We start from the raw sequence: 14480 nt of genomic DNA on the forward strand, positions 1-14480 counted from the left end.
AGACTCAAGGTAATGATCTGGGGACCCAGGTTCAAGTCCCACAATAGCAGATAGTGAAATTTGAATTCAATAAAAATCTGGAATTGAAAGTCTGATAATGACCCTGAAATCATTGTCATAAAAACCCATCTGGTTCACTAATGTCCTACATATGACTCCAGACCTACAGCAATGTGGTTGACTCATAACTGCCCTCTGAACAAATTAGAGATGAGCAATAAGTGCTGGCCTAGCCAGCAACAGCCACATCCCATAAATAAAAAATTAAATACCTCAATTGAATCTGCCTCTACTATACTCTTAGGCAGTGTATTCCAGATCCTAACCACTTGCTGTGTGAAAAAGCTTTTCCTCATGTCACCATTGCTTCTTTTACCAATTACCTTAAATCTGCGCCTTCGTGTTCTCGATCCTCCCACCAGTGGAAACAGTTTTTCCCTATCCAATCTGTTCAGACCCCTCACAATTTTGAATACCTCTATCAAATCTCTTCTCAACCTACTATTCTCCAAGAAAAACAGTCCCAACTTCTCCAATCTATCCACATAGCTGAACTTGTTCATCCATGGGACCATTCTCATGAATCTCTTCTGCACTGTCTTCACATCCTTCCGAAAGTGTGGCGCCCAGAACTGGGCACAATATTCTAGTTGAGGATGAACCAGTGTTCTATATAAATTTAACATAACTTCCTTGCTTTTATACTCTATGCCCCTATTAATGAGCCTGGGATGCTGTATGCTTTATTAACTGCTCTCTCAACCAATCATGTGACCTTCACTGATTTAAGCACATATACACCCAAGTCCCTCTGCTCCTGCACCCCTTTTAGAATTGTACTCTTTATTTTAGGTTGTCTCTATCTGCTATTCCTACCAAAATGACGTGAAAAGAGCACACCTCTTACAATCTAATAGAGCTGTCACTCGTAAACACAACCATTCATAAACAAACTGCAGACCCAATGAAAAAGATTAAATCCCCTCAAGTGGATGCTTAGTTTTAAAAGCAACAAACATCTATTTGGTAACCATATTAGAGTAACTTCATACTTCCCCATATTATACTTTATCTGCCATCTCTTGACCTGTCTATATCACTTTGCAGTGCCTCTGTGTCCTCCCCACAGCTTATCATTTCACCTAGCTTTGTATCATCAACAAACTTAGATACATAACTCTCTGTCTCTTCATCTAAGTCACTAATATAGATTATAAATAGCTGAGGCCCCAGCACTTACCCTTGTGGCACTCAACTAGTCACAGCCTGCCAATTTGAACATGCCCCATTTATGCCCACTCTCTGCCTCCTGTCCGTTAACCAGTCCTCGATCCATGCTAATATATTCCTCCAACTCCATGAACCCTTATCTTGACCATTAACCTTTTGTAGTTGACTTTTTCAATTTTTTCATGGGGTGCGGGCGTCACTGGCTAGGCCATCCCTAATTGCCCTTGAGAAATTGGTGGTGAGCCGTCTTCTTGAACTGCTGCAGTCCATGTGGTGTAGGCACATCCACAGTGCTGTTAGGAAGGGAGTTCCAGGATTTTGACCCAGCAACAGTGAAGGAACTGTTAACACTTCCAGGGCACTTACTGCCTTGCTGGTGTCACTCATTTCCCAAGCACAGATAATAAAATAAAGTTTCAATATAAACAATACAGATTTTAAGATTAACCATTTTACTCCATGACAAATGTTTGGAATAATCTGATAGGTTAACAGTTGTGAGACAAACGCATTAGGGGAATTAAAATACAGCTTGATGCTATATAGAAGTTAGGATACTAGAGGGATAAACACACATCAAGTCAAAATCGCACATAAGGAGGCAAAATTCAGCAGTAGACATAATGGCCCAAAACTTCTGATCAAAGTCGGAAGCACTGGGTCTGACACATCAGACAGAAGACTAACCACTTACCTGCATATGTTGAAAAGTCTCCGACTTCTGATCCACGAAGCAGAAGAACTCCCTCAGAACAGGAATCCACGCGGAGAGCAGCAAAGAGAATCAGTGCAGAAGCCACACCCCCTTTTTATGGCATTAGCTGCCATAAGGTAAGTTTAAGTGTCCAGTTTGAATGTTAGTGAATGGGTGAGTGCATGAATGAATGAATAGGATGGGCGAAGTTAGTGGGTAAATGGGTAGGATGGTAGGTGGGTGAGGTAGTAGGGTGGCAGGTGGGTAGGGTAACAAGTGGTAGGGTGGCTGGTGGCTAGGGTACAGTGGGGTGAGGAACCAGGAATATAGGGTGGCAGGTGGGTAGGGTGGCAGGGTGTCAGGTGGCTGGGTTTTAGGCGGGTGAGGTGGTAGAGTGGTAGGTAGGTAGGGTGCCAGGTGGGTGAGGTGTTAGGGTGGCAGGTGGGTGAGGTGTTATGATGGTAGGCGGGTGAGTTGGCAGGTGGGTAGGGTGGCAGATGGATGAGGTGTTATGATAGGTGCATAGGGTGGCAGGTGGATGAGGTGGGTACGTGGATCAGTGGATAGGTGGTTTTGGGGGCACTCCGGTCATATCGGTGGGGGGTTGAGGGTTCGGGAGGAGTTGGGGTCGGGGCTAGTTGGATGGTAGGAGCTAGTCAGGTCGGGGGTCAGGGGAGTGTCGAGGGAGGTTTTTGGGAGGTGGGGGCTAGCCGGGCCAGCAGAATGGGGGGGTCAGGGGAGTGTCAGGGGATCGGGGGGGTATTCGGGAGGTGGGATCTAGTCAGGTCGTGTCACAGGGGAGTCGGGGGTCAGGGGGATGTCAGGGGATCGGCAAAGGATTTGGGAGGTGAGGGCTAGTCATGTCGGGCTGGTGGGTGGGTCAGTGAGTCATAGGGTGAAGGGAGAGTTGGGGGATGGGTGGTTGGGGTGGATCAGTTGTATTTAGACCAGGGGCAGAATTTTGCCCTTATCGGGCGGGTGCAGTGGACGGGTCCGGGAGCGGTCGTGAAGCCAAACGCTGCCCGCGATTGGGCCCTGACATGGCCAGCAAAACGTGCGCTGTAGCGCTTAGCGCTGTCAGGATGGGGGCAGGAGAAGCACGAGTGCAGAAGTGTGCGCATGCGCGGGGGTGCACACATTAAAAGCTTCCTGAGGCACAGAACTGCCTCAGGGAGCTGAAGAATTTTGAAAATAAAAAATGAAGAATTTAAAAATGTTAATAACATGTCCTCTCATGTGACTCTGTCACATGAACAGGGACATGTTAGAAATTAGTTTGAAAAAAATTTCTTTTTTAATCACTGATCGGAGCCTCATCCCGCCCATGAATGGACAACCAAAAATTTCATTTATTTAGAACCTTAATGGCCTTATTAGGCCTGCTAATTGTTGGCGGACACGCGTGGGAGTCAGCAGCGCACCCGCCGAATGAAATATCGCGTGAATGCATGATGACGTAAAGACACTCGCCCGACGTCATGGCGCATCATTTTACACTCGTTTGGGTCGGACACGCGCCTGCCCAACCAGCGCAATATTCTGCCCCAGGATTTTTCTGTCGAACATTCCCTAGGTAATTATTCAAGTAAGTAAGTTGAAACTGTCTGAAGTCTCCTACTCAGAGTCAGAGACATTCTTGGAGGGTCCTAGGGAGCAGGAGAAGTACCTTTCGGAAGTTCAAACTTCCCGGGAAATTCCCACGGAGACAGCACAGTGGGACTTCCTCGGATGCCATATGTCTGGTCTCTGATGATCCAGAGACAGGAAGATCTGGCCCAATATATGTGGAGTTTCAAAAGGCCTTTGATAGCAGATACATGACTAAGTTCAAAGTATGTCCAATCAGGGGACAAGGTGCAAAGTGGATAGCAAGCTAGCTGCAAAACCAAAAACAGGAAGTAGAGGTTAAAAATAGTTACTCACCCAAGCAAAAGGTGGGAGTGATGATCCACAAGGATCTGTGTTGGGGCCACATTTGTTAAGCATTTACAGAGGTCATGGTACATGTTGGTATCAATGATATAGGTAGAAAGAGGGATGAGGTCTTGCATTAACAATTCAGGGAGTTAGGCAGTAGACTAAAAAGCAGGACCTCTCAGGTTGTAATCTCTGGATTACTCCCAGTGCCACGTGCTAGCGAGCACAGAAATAGGAGAAAAGCACAGATGAATACGTGGCTTAAGAGTTGGTGCAGGAGGGAGGGTTTTAGATTCCTGGATAACTGGGACCGTTTCTGGGGAAGGTGGGACCTGTACAAGCGGGACGGCCTACATCTGAACCAGAGCAGGACTAACATCCTTGCAGGTGGGTTTGCTAGTGCTGTTGGGAGGAGTTTAAACTAATTCAGCAGGGGGAGGGGACACAGAATGTTAGCAGAATAGGGACACATCATAATACAGTAAAACAACCAAGTCAGAGGGAATACAGCTGCATTAAGTATCAAGGGAGTAAGGCAAGGCTGGATAACCTCTACTTTAATGCCAGGAGTATTACAGGTAAAACGGATGAGTTAAGGGTGAGGATTGACACATGGAATTGTGATATAGTAGCCATCACAGAGATGTGGTTGAGGGAGGGGCAGGATTGGCAGCTCAACATTCTGGGATATAGAATTTTCAGGCGAGACAGGGGAGGGGGTAAAAGAGGAGGAGGCATTGCATTATTAGTTAAGGAGTCAGTTACTGCAGTTAGGAGAGATGATATCTTGGAGGTGGCATCGAATAAAGCTTTGTGGGTAGAGCTTAGGAATAAAAATGGGTCAGCCACATTGTTAGGTGTTTATTATAGACTCCCAGACAGTCAGCGGGAAATTGAGGAGCAAATATGTGCACGATTTGCGGAGGTGTGTAAAAACAATAACAATAGGGTAATTATATTAGGTGATTTCAACTTTCCCAACATTAATTGGGATAGACTAGTGTTAAGGGCTTGGATGGAGTGGATTTCTTGAAATGTGTACAGGAGAACTTTTTAGGTCAATATGTAGAGGGTCCAACAGGTGACGGCGTAATGCTGGACCTAATTCTGGGGAATGAAGCCAGACAGGTGGCTGAGGTGGTGGTGGGGGAGCATTTTAGTGATAGTGACCACAACATGGTACAATTTAAGCTTGTTATGGACAAAGAAATAGACAAGTTGCAAAAAAATGCTTTGGATTGGGGGAGAGCGGATTTTAGTAAAATAAGGCAGAATCTGGCCAAGGTAGACTGGGAACAGCTACTTGTGGGGAAATCTGCAGAAGAGCAGTGGGGGGTGTTCAAAAAGGAAATGGGGAGGGTACAGGCTCAACATGTTCCCTCTAGGGTGATAGGAAGGAGTAACAAGCCCAGAGAACCATGGATGACCAGAGATATTCAGGATACAATGAGATATAAAAGAGAGGCTTTTAGCAGGTACGAGGGGAGCAAATCAGCGAAGGCATTAGTGGAGTACAGAAAGTGCAGGGTGGAGCTTAAGAAAGCAATTTGGAGAGCAAAGAGGTGATATGAGAAAGCTCTGGCTGGTAAAAGTAGGGAAAATCCCAAGATATTCTCTAAGTATATCAATGGGAAGAGGATAACCAGGGAAAGAGTAGGGCCCATTAGGGACCAAGGGAGCAATCTATGAGTGGAGCCAGAGGACATCGGTAGAGTGTTGAACAAATACCTCACATCCATCTTCACCCAAGAGAATGAGGGTGAAGGTATGGAACTCGGGGAGAGAGACTGCAAGGTTCTTGAGCAAATTGATATAGGGAGTGACAAGGTATTGGAGGTGTTGGCAGGCTTAAAAGTGGACAAATCTCCAGGTCCGGATGATTGTGTCCCTGATTGCTGAGGGAGGCAAGGGAGGAGATCGCTGGGGCTCTGACCCAAATTTTTAATTCCTCTCTGGCCAAGGGGGAGGTGCCAGAGGACTGGAGAACAGCTAATGTGGTTCTGCTATTTAAGAAAGGTTGTAGAGATAAGCCAGTGAACTACAGGCCAGTGAGTCTCATGTCAGTGGTAGGGAAACTATTGGAGAAAATTCTGAAGGAGAGAATCTATCTCCACTTAGAGGGGCAAGGTTTTATCAGGGATAGTCAGCATGGCTTTGTCAGAGGGAGGTCATGCCTAACAAGTTTGATTTAATTTTTTGAGGACGTGACCAGGTGTGTAGATGAGGGCAGTGCAGTTGATGTAGTTTATATGGATTTCAGCAAAGCCTTTGACAAGGTCCCACATGGGAGACTTATAAAGAAGGCAAATGCACATGGTATACAGGGTAATTTGATAAGGTGGATTCAAAATTAGCTTAATTGTAGAAGACAGAATGTGATGACAGAAGGCTGCTTTAGTGACTGGATGGAAGCCAGTGTCCAGTGGCATACTGCAGGGATCTCTGCTGGGTCCCCTATTGTTTGTCATTTATATAAATGACATAGATGACTATGTGGGGGATAGGATTAGTAAGTTTGCGGATGACACAAAGATTGGTCGGGTGGTTAGGTTGAGTGTCTTGGGCTATAGGAAGATATAGACGGGATGGTCAAATGGGCTGATAAGTGGCAGATGGAATTTAACCCTGAAAAGTGTGAGGTGATACACTTTGGAAGGAGTAATTTGACAAGGAAGTATTCAATGAATGGCATGACACTAGGAAGTTCTGAGGAACAAAGGGACCTTGGCGTGTGTATCCATAGATCTCTGAAGGTGGAGGGGCATGTTAGTGGGTTGGTGAAAAAGGCATATGGAACACTTGCCTTTATCAATCGAGGCATAGATTACAAAAGTAGGGAGGTCATGTTGGAGTTGTATAGAACCTTGGTGAGGCCACAGCTGGAGTACTGTGTGCAGTCCTGGTCGCCACATTATAGGAGGGATGTGATTGCACTGGAGGGGGTGCAGAGGAGATTCACCAGGATGTTGCCTGGCATGAAACATTTAAGTTATGAAGAGAGATTGGATAGGCTTGGGTTGTTTTAATTGGAGCAGAGAAGTTTGAAGGGCGACCTGATCGAGGTGTACAGGATTATGAGGCGCATGGACAAGGTGGATCGGGAGCAGCTGTTCCCCTTAGTTGAAGGGTCAGTCATGAGGGGACACAAGTTCAAGGTGAAGGGCAGGAGGTTTAGGGGGGATGTGAGGAAAAACTTTTTTACCCAGAGGGTGGTGACGGTCTGGAATGCGCTGCCTGGGAGGGTGGTGGAGGCGGGTTGCCTCATATCCTTTAAAAAGTACCTGGATGAGCACTTGGCACGTCATAACATTCAAGGCTATGGGCCAAGTGCTGGTAAATGGGATTAGGTAGGTGGTCAGGTGTTTCTCACGTGTCGGTGCAGACTCGATGGGCCGAAGGGCCTCTTCTGCACTGTGTGATTCTGTGATTCTGTGAAGGGCCTCTTAGTCCAGCTGTGGACTCTTCCCACACTGCCTCAGACCCCTCCCATGTAGATTCTTTTCCAGTTTCAATTTTAAACTGCTCAATAACTTCGGGGTTTCAAGATGGTGGTACTGCATTTTTAATTTGAGACCAGCTTTGACCCTCCCCCTGTCAATGTTCAGGTCACTCCAATCTTCCTGGAATCTTATGATGTCCAAGTAGAGCTCTCTCCGGTTATTCTCCAGACTCCCCCCGTAACCCTGGATCCCATTGTCATTATGGTGGACATTCCAGCGCTTGCCACATGTGGACCTCATCTATCTCCACCTTGAAGCTGTGTGCACAGTCACATACACAGGAGAGCTCCCCCCCCACCCCAGGAGAGCTTCAAATACCTCCCCCCACTTTATTACCCTTTCCCCGTGCTCAGACTGCAGATGCCTCCTCTAACCCTAACCGTTTGCAGCCCTGTACTGAGCCAGATAAACCCATTACCACTGACTGTAAGACAATGAACATGCCCTGCACACCGGGCTGTGCCATATCCCACATATCCCATATCTCCCTACAGCAGGACTACAATGTGCGTGCCATGCTTAGCGCTGTAACATGGCCCGCAAAGCGCCAGGACTGCCTTTAATCTCTCGCCCTGACTGTGAGGTGCATTAAGCCCCAGGACTGCCTTTAATCTCTCACTCCGACCTTTTGGCCCCAGACCAGGGACTGACTGTTTTTCAATGAGCTCTCCCATTACTTCATGACTGATCACAGCCCCCACCCCACCCCCACCCCACAATGAGTCTCTGCAACCCATCCTTCTCGTGCCACCTAACCCAAACCCCTCCTCCTATTCCGGAGCCTCCCATTCATATGGTTCCATTCCCATCCTCCCCCTTCTGTGTCTGTGTTCTGGTCTTCCACATCGGGCTGCAGCTTCTCCACCCTTGGTCTCCCCTCTGCCTGCCATTGTTCCCCCCACCCCCACTCTCCAACCCCACCATACCCCTTCGTCCATCATGTCGCTGCCATCCTTCACCCCCCTCCAACCCCACCATACCCCATTGTCCCCCATGTCTCTCTCATCCTTGCCCCCACCACCCACCCCCCTTCCCAATGCTGGTCCCTCTGCCTGATGCCCACAGTACACAGTAAGTGCGGTCCTCCCGGAGTACCAAGGCAACCAACCGTGAGCAGACCAACCCTACACCCCCATCAGTGTGGCGTCACACTGACATTACTGAGAAACCAGAGCAGTGCTGTTGCAGGTAGACTTTGGATGTTGCATTCACCTCGAAGTCCCAAGCGAAGTGAGGGTGGACAGCTGCACGCCACTTATATCTGATCGTAATTTAGATGGGTCCAATTTCCCACTGGCATGGCACGTAATTGGGAGGGAGAATGGGATTCCGGTAAGTAGCATTTTTAATAAGTATTCATGACATGGTAATGCATGCAAATGCTTTCCAGCCATGGATCGGGGGAAACCTGACCCGCCATCAGCCCACCATGAAAGTGATGAAGGGAAAATTCCAAATTGATTTCCCACCGGCGGAATTCCGACTTATGGCCTCTCTGAATTTTCTGCTCCCTCCCACCATGAAAACCACAGCTCACAGGACCGGAAAATTCTGTCCGATGTTTCCACTCATGGTGGAGATCAGAACTATGATCCATAAATGGCACCAGTAAATCCAGTAAGGAACCCTGGAGAAACTTCTATTGTTGTTCTTATATAGAACAAATTGTAGTCACTGTTGTATTGTAGGAAAAGCAACAGCTAAATTGTGTGCAGCAAGCTTCCACAAACAGGAATTAAATAAATGATCAGACCATCAGTTGAAGCTCCTCTTCAAACTGTGCCATGGGATCATTGACAGACTCCTGAGAGGATAGAACAGAGGGTGGAATCTTGTGCTCTCATTGGTGGCAAGCTTGGAGGTGGGAAGGGCATGTACTTAGGCGGGATGGTGGCATACCAGAACCCTGTTGCCTTCGTACCTCCACCTGAATTAAGTTCTGGGCAGGAAGGCCATGGTCAACCTACCTGCCCCACCGTCAGTTGAGGACCACTTAAGGGCCTCATCCCACTGCTGCTGGGATTAACCCAGCTACAGGTGGGCCTGTGGCCATGCAACATCTATGACAGCTGCAACTGCGGGCAGCTTGTCACCTCCGAGAGGGGAGAGTCCCTTGATCAAAAGCACTCATTGTCTGATCAAGAGACTGGTAACCGGGAAGTGGTGGCGGGGAGGGGTGTGGTTGTCAGTGGTGGGGGGGGATGTGGGGGGTTCTGCTGAGAGCCATGCACTGCTCTTGCTTCCTAACCCCCTGCATACATCTGCCACAACCTTCACCACATGAAACGCCATCTCCCCCACGTCACTTACCTTTGTCCTGGGTCGCTGTGCGATTCTGGGACTCTGGGGACTGTTCTGGCAGCAGCCACAACCTCCTCCATGGTGCTGCCAAGCTCAAGAGTTGCTAAACACTGATTGGCTGGCAGCTCTCGCTAGGCAAGACTTTCACCTTCAGGGACCTCCAGAGGAAGGCCTGCTGCTGGCTTTGCCACTGCCCGATTAGCATTTGGTTCAACGGACCTTATGGGAAAGAGGCAGCGCAGGCCTCTTGCCGGCCCTCCAGCTGACAGGTGAGACCTCTGAAGCCTCAACAAGATTCTGCCCAGAGTCACAGTTTAACATCTCATTCATAAGACAGCATTTCCCAATGACTGCACTGAAGTACCTGCCTGGATTGTGTGCTTAAGTGGGGCTAGTACCACAGTCTTCTGGATCAAAAGCAAGAGTGCTCTCCACTGAGCCAAGATATTACGCACTGATTACATGAATCTAAGCATTGGATGCAAGCCCGGTAGAATTTAAGGAGAAGGAAAGAGGAGGGAGTAAGTGGTCCACATTTTTAAAACCCTGGGAAAGAACAATTTGAACATAGATGAATCTTGGTTTCAACACTATGCAGGGGTGAGGAAGAGCCAATACAATGGTGTATTTGAAAAACTTTAGGAATAAAGGGAAAAAATCATCAGCAATCACCATCTTCATTACACTGGAGATAAATTTGAAAAAAGAAGTTATTTTGGATTGAGTTAATTAAAAATAGTTCAATGCAGACTGGTAAATTTTCAAATGCAGGACTGAGTTACCCATTTTCAAGGAAACTTGGATTCCAGTCAGGATGAGTTATGATCAATTGAACATGTCGCAAATATTCATTGCCTTTCTTCTCCAGATCGTGCTCTCCAAGAATAACAGCAAATCTTCCTGGGATGCTGAAAGAAAAAGAAAGAAAATCTTGCATTTCTTTAGTGCCTTCCATATGAACATATAAATTAAGAGCAGGAGTAAGAGCAGGAGTAGGCCCCTCAAGCCTGCTCTGCCATCCAATAAGATCACGGCTGATCTGATTGTAACCTACAGCCTATCCCCGATAACCTTTCAACCCCTTGTTAATCAAGAACATATCTAGCTCTGCCTTAAAAATATTCAAAGACCCTACTTCCACTGCCTTTTGAGGAAGTAAGTTCCAAAGACTTACGACCCTCTGAGAGAAAAAAATTCTCCTCATCGCTGATTTAAATGAGCAACCCCTTATTTTTAAACTGTGACTCCTAGATCCTCCCACACGAGGAAACATCCTCTCCACATCCACTCTGTCAAAACCCCTCAAGATTTTAAAGATTTTGATTAAGTCACACCTTACTCCAGTGGATACAAGCCTAACCAGTCCAATCTTTCCTCATAAGACAACCCATCCATTCCTAGTATTAGCCTAATAAACCTTTTTTGAACTATTTCTAATGCATTTACACCTTTCCTTAAATAAGGAGACCAGCACATACACAGTACTCCAGACGTGGTCTCACCAGTGCCCTGTAAAACTGAAGCACAACCTCCGTACTTTTGTATTCAATTCCCCTTGCAATAAACGATCACATTTTATTAGCTTTCCTAATTGCTTGCTGTAGCATACTAGCCTTTTGTGACTCATGCAAAAGGACACCCAGATCCCTCTGCAATCTCTCACCATTTAGATAAAATGCTTCTTTTAATTTTTCCTGCCAAAATGGACAATTTAACTTTTGTCAACATTATAATCTAGTCAATGAGAATCAGGGGAAAACTCTCCGCTGATTGGAGTCATACCTAGCATAAAGAGAGATGGTTGTTGTTGTTGGACGTCAGTCATCTCAGCTCCAGGACATCACTGCAGGAGTTCCTCAGGGTAGTGTCCTAGGCCCAACCATCTTCAGCTGCTTCATCAAAGACCTTCCTTCCATCATAAGGTCAGAATTGGGGATGTCCACTGATGACTGCACAATGTTCAACACTATTCACTACTCCTCAGATAGTGAAGCAGTCCATGTCCAAATGCAGCAAGACCTTGACAATATCCAGGCTTGGGCTGACAAGTGGCAAGTAACATGCGTGTCATACAAGTGTCAGGCAATGACCATCTCCAACAAGAGAGAATCGCCCCTTGATGTTCAATGGCATTACCATCATTGCATCCCCACTATCAACATCCTGGGGGTTACTGTTGACCAGAAACTGAACTGGACTAGCCATATAAATACTGTGGCTACAAGAGCAGGTCAGAAGCTAGGAATAGTGCGATGGGTAACTCATCTCCTGACTCCCCAAAGCCTGTCCACCATCTACAAGGTGTAAGTCAGGAGTGTGACGGAATACTCCCCACTTGCCTGGATGAGTGCAGCTCCCACAACACTCAAGAAGCTTGACAGCATCCAAGACAAAGCAGCCCGCTTGATTGGCACCACATCCACAAAAATTCACTCACTCCACCACAGAGACACAGTAGCAGCAGTGTGTATTATCTACAAGATGCACTGCAGGAATTTACCAGGGCTCCTTTGACAGCACCTTCCAAACCTAGGACCACTACCATCTAGAAGGACAAGGGCAGCACCACCTGGAAGTTCCCCTCCAAGCCACTAACCATCCTGACTTGGAAATATATCGCCATTCCTTCACTGTCACTGGGTGAAAATCCTGGAACTCCCTAACAGCACTGTGGGTGCACCTACAGCACATGGACGGCAGCTGTTCAAGAAGGCAGCTCACCACCACCTTCTCAAGGGCAAGTAGGGATGGGCAATAAATGCTGGCCCAGCCAGCAAAGCCCACATCCTATGAATGAATAAAAAAAAAAATGCCAGGTCTTTGCCCACTCACTTCACCTACCTATGTCACTTTGTAGCCTCCTTACATCATCTTCATTACTTACTTTCCTACCTACCTTTGTGTTGTCAGCAAATTTAGCAACCATACCATCTGTCCCTTCATCCAAGTCATTTATATGAATTGTAAAATGCTGAGGCCACTCAGTTCTATCAAACCACTAAAAAGTCAATCAAAAGAAATGAAACCGGACGGACTGCCCGGCATCAACCTAGATACCAGAAATGACAACAGGAAACCCAGCCCTGTCGACCCTGCAAAGTCCTCCTTACTAACATCTGGAGGCTTGTGCCAAAATTGGGAGAGCTGTCTCACAGACTAGTCAAGCAACAGCCTGCCATAGTCAGACTCACTAAATCACACCTTACAGATCATGTCCCAGATACCACCTGTCCCATCAGCAGGACAGACCCAGCAGAGGTGGTATACAGTCGGGGGGTAGTTGCCTTGGGAGTCCTCAACATCGACTCCAGACCTTGAAGTCTCATGGCATCAAGTCAAACATGGACAAGGAAACTTCCTGATTACCACGTACCACTGCCCCCCCCCCACCTCAGCTGTTGAATGTTGAATACTACTCTGAGGAAGCACTGAGGGTGGGAAGAGCGTAGCATGTACTCTGGGTGGGGGACTTCAATGTCCATCATCAAGAGTGGCTCAGTAGCACCACCACAGACCAAGCTGGCCATAGCCGCTAGACTGGGCCTGCGGCAGGTGGTGAGGGAACCAACAAGAAGGAAAAACAAACTTGACCTCATCCTCACCAACCTGCCTGTTGCAGATACATCTGTCCATGCCAGTATGGGTAGGAGTGACCACCGCACAATCCTTGTGGAGATGAAGTCCTGTCTTCACATTGAGGATACCCTCCATTGTCTTACGTAGTACTGCCACCGTATTAAATGGGATTGATTTCGAACAGATCTAGCAACTCAAGCCTGGGCATTCAAGACGCACCGTGGGCTATCAGCAGCAGCGTAATTGTTCTTAACCACAATCTGTAACCTCAAGGCCCGGCATATCCCCCACTCTACCATTACCACCAAGCCAGGAGATCAACCTTGGTTCAATGAAGAGTGCAGGAGGGCATGCCAGGAGCAGCACCAGGCATTACTAAAAATGAGGTGTCAACCTGGTGAAGCTACAACACAGGACTACCTGCATGCCAAACAGTATAAGCAGCTAGTGATAGACAGTGCTAAGCAATTCCACAACCAACAGATCACATATAAGCTCTGCTGTCCTGCCACATCCAGTTTGAATGGTGGTGGACAATTAAACAACTCACTGGAGGAGGAGGCTCCACAAATATCCCCATGCTCAATGATGGAGGAGCCCAGTACATTAGTGCAAAAGATAAGGCTGAACACTTGCAACAATCTTCATCCAGAAGTGCCGAGCAGATGATCCATCTTGGACTCCTCCGGAGGACCCAGCATCACAGATGCCACTCTTCAGCCAATTCGATTCACCCCACATGATATCAAGAAATGGCTGAAGGCACTGGGTACTGCAAGGGCTATGGGCCCTGACAATATTCCAGAAATAGTACTGAAGACGTGTACTCCAGAATTTGCCGTGCCCCTAGCCAAGCTGTTCCAGTACAGCTACAACACTGGCATATATCCGGCAATGTGGAAAACTGCCCAGGTATGTACAAAAAGCAGGACAAATTCAACCTGTCCAATTACCATCTCATCAGTCTACTCTCGCTCATCAGTAAAGTGATGGAAGGGGTCATCAACAGTGCTATCAAACTGCACTTGCTTAGCAATAACCTGCTCACTGACACTCAGTTTGGTTTCCACCAGAGTCACTCAGCTTCTGACCTCATTACAGCCTTGGTTCAAACATAGACTAAAGAACTGAACTCCAGAGATGAAGTGAGAGTGAATGCCCTTGACATCAAGGACTGCATTTGACCAAGTGTGGCATCAAGGAGCCCTAGCAAAACTGGAGTCAATGGGAATCAGTGGGAAAACTCTCCACTGGTTGGAGTC

At 47.2% G+C, this 14480-nt stretch overlaps 1 protein-coding gene across 1 annotated transcript in view; it reads right to left on the reverse strand.

The window, feature by feature from the left end:
• The window catches only part of LOC144680097 (chymotrypsin-like elastase family member 2A), a 46115-nt gene that overhangs the window by 17168 nt on the left and 14467 nt on the right, over positions 1 to 14480 (reverse strand). The window contains exon 4 of the mRNA XM_078541243.1: positions 10425 to 10550. Coding sequence (XP_078397369.1) covers positions 10425 to 10550 — 126 coding nt within the window. The remainder of the gene's footprint in view (positions 1 to 10424; positions 10551 to 14480) is intronic.

Source organism: Cetorhinus maximus, chromosome 4 (assembly GCF_964194155.1).
Source record: "Cetorhinus maximus chromosome 4, sCetMax3.hap1.1, whole genome shotgun sequence".
In the NCBI taxonomy this organism is placed as follows: domain Eukaryota; kingdom Metazoa; phylum Chordata; class Chondrichthyes; order Lamniformes; family Cetorhinidae; genus Cetorhinus; species Cetorhinus maximus.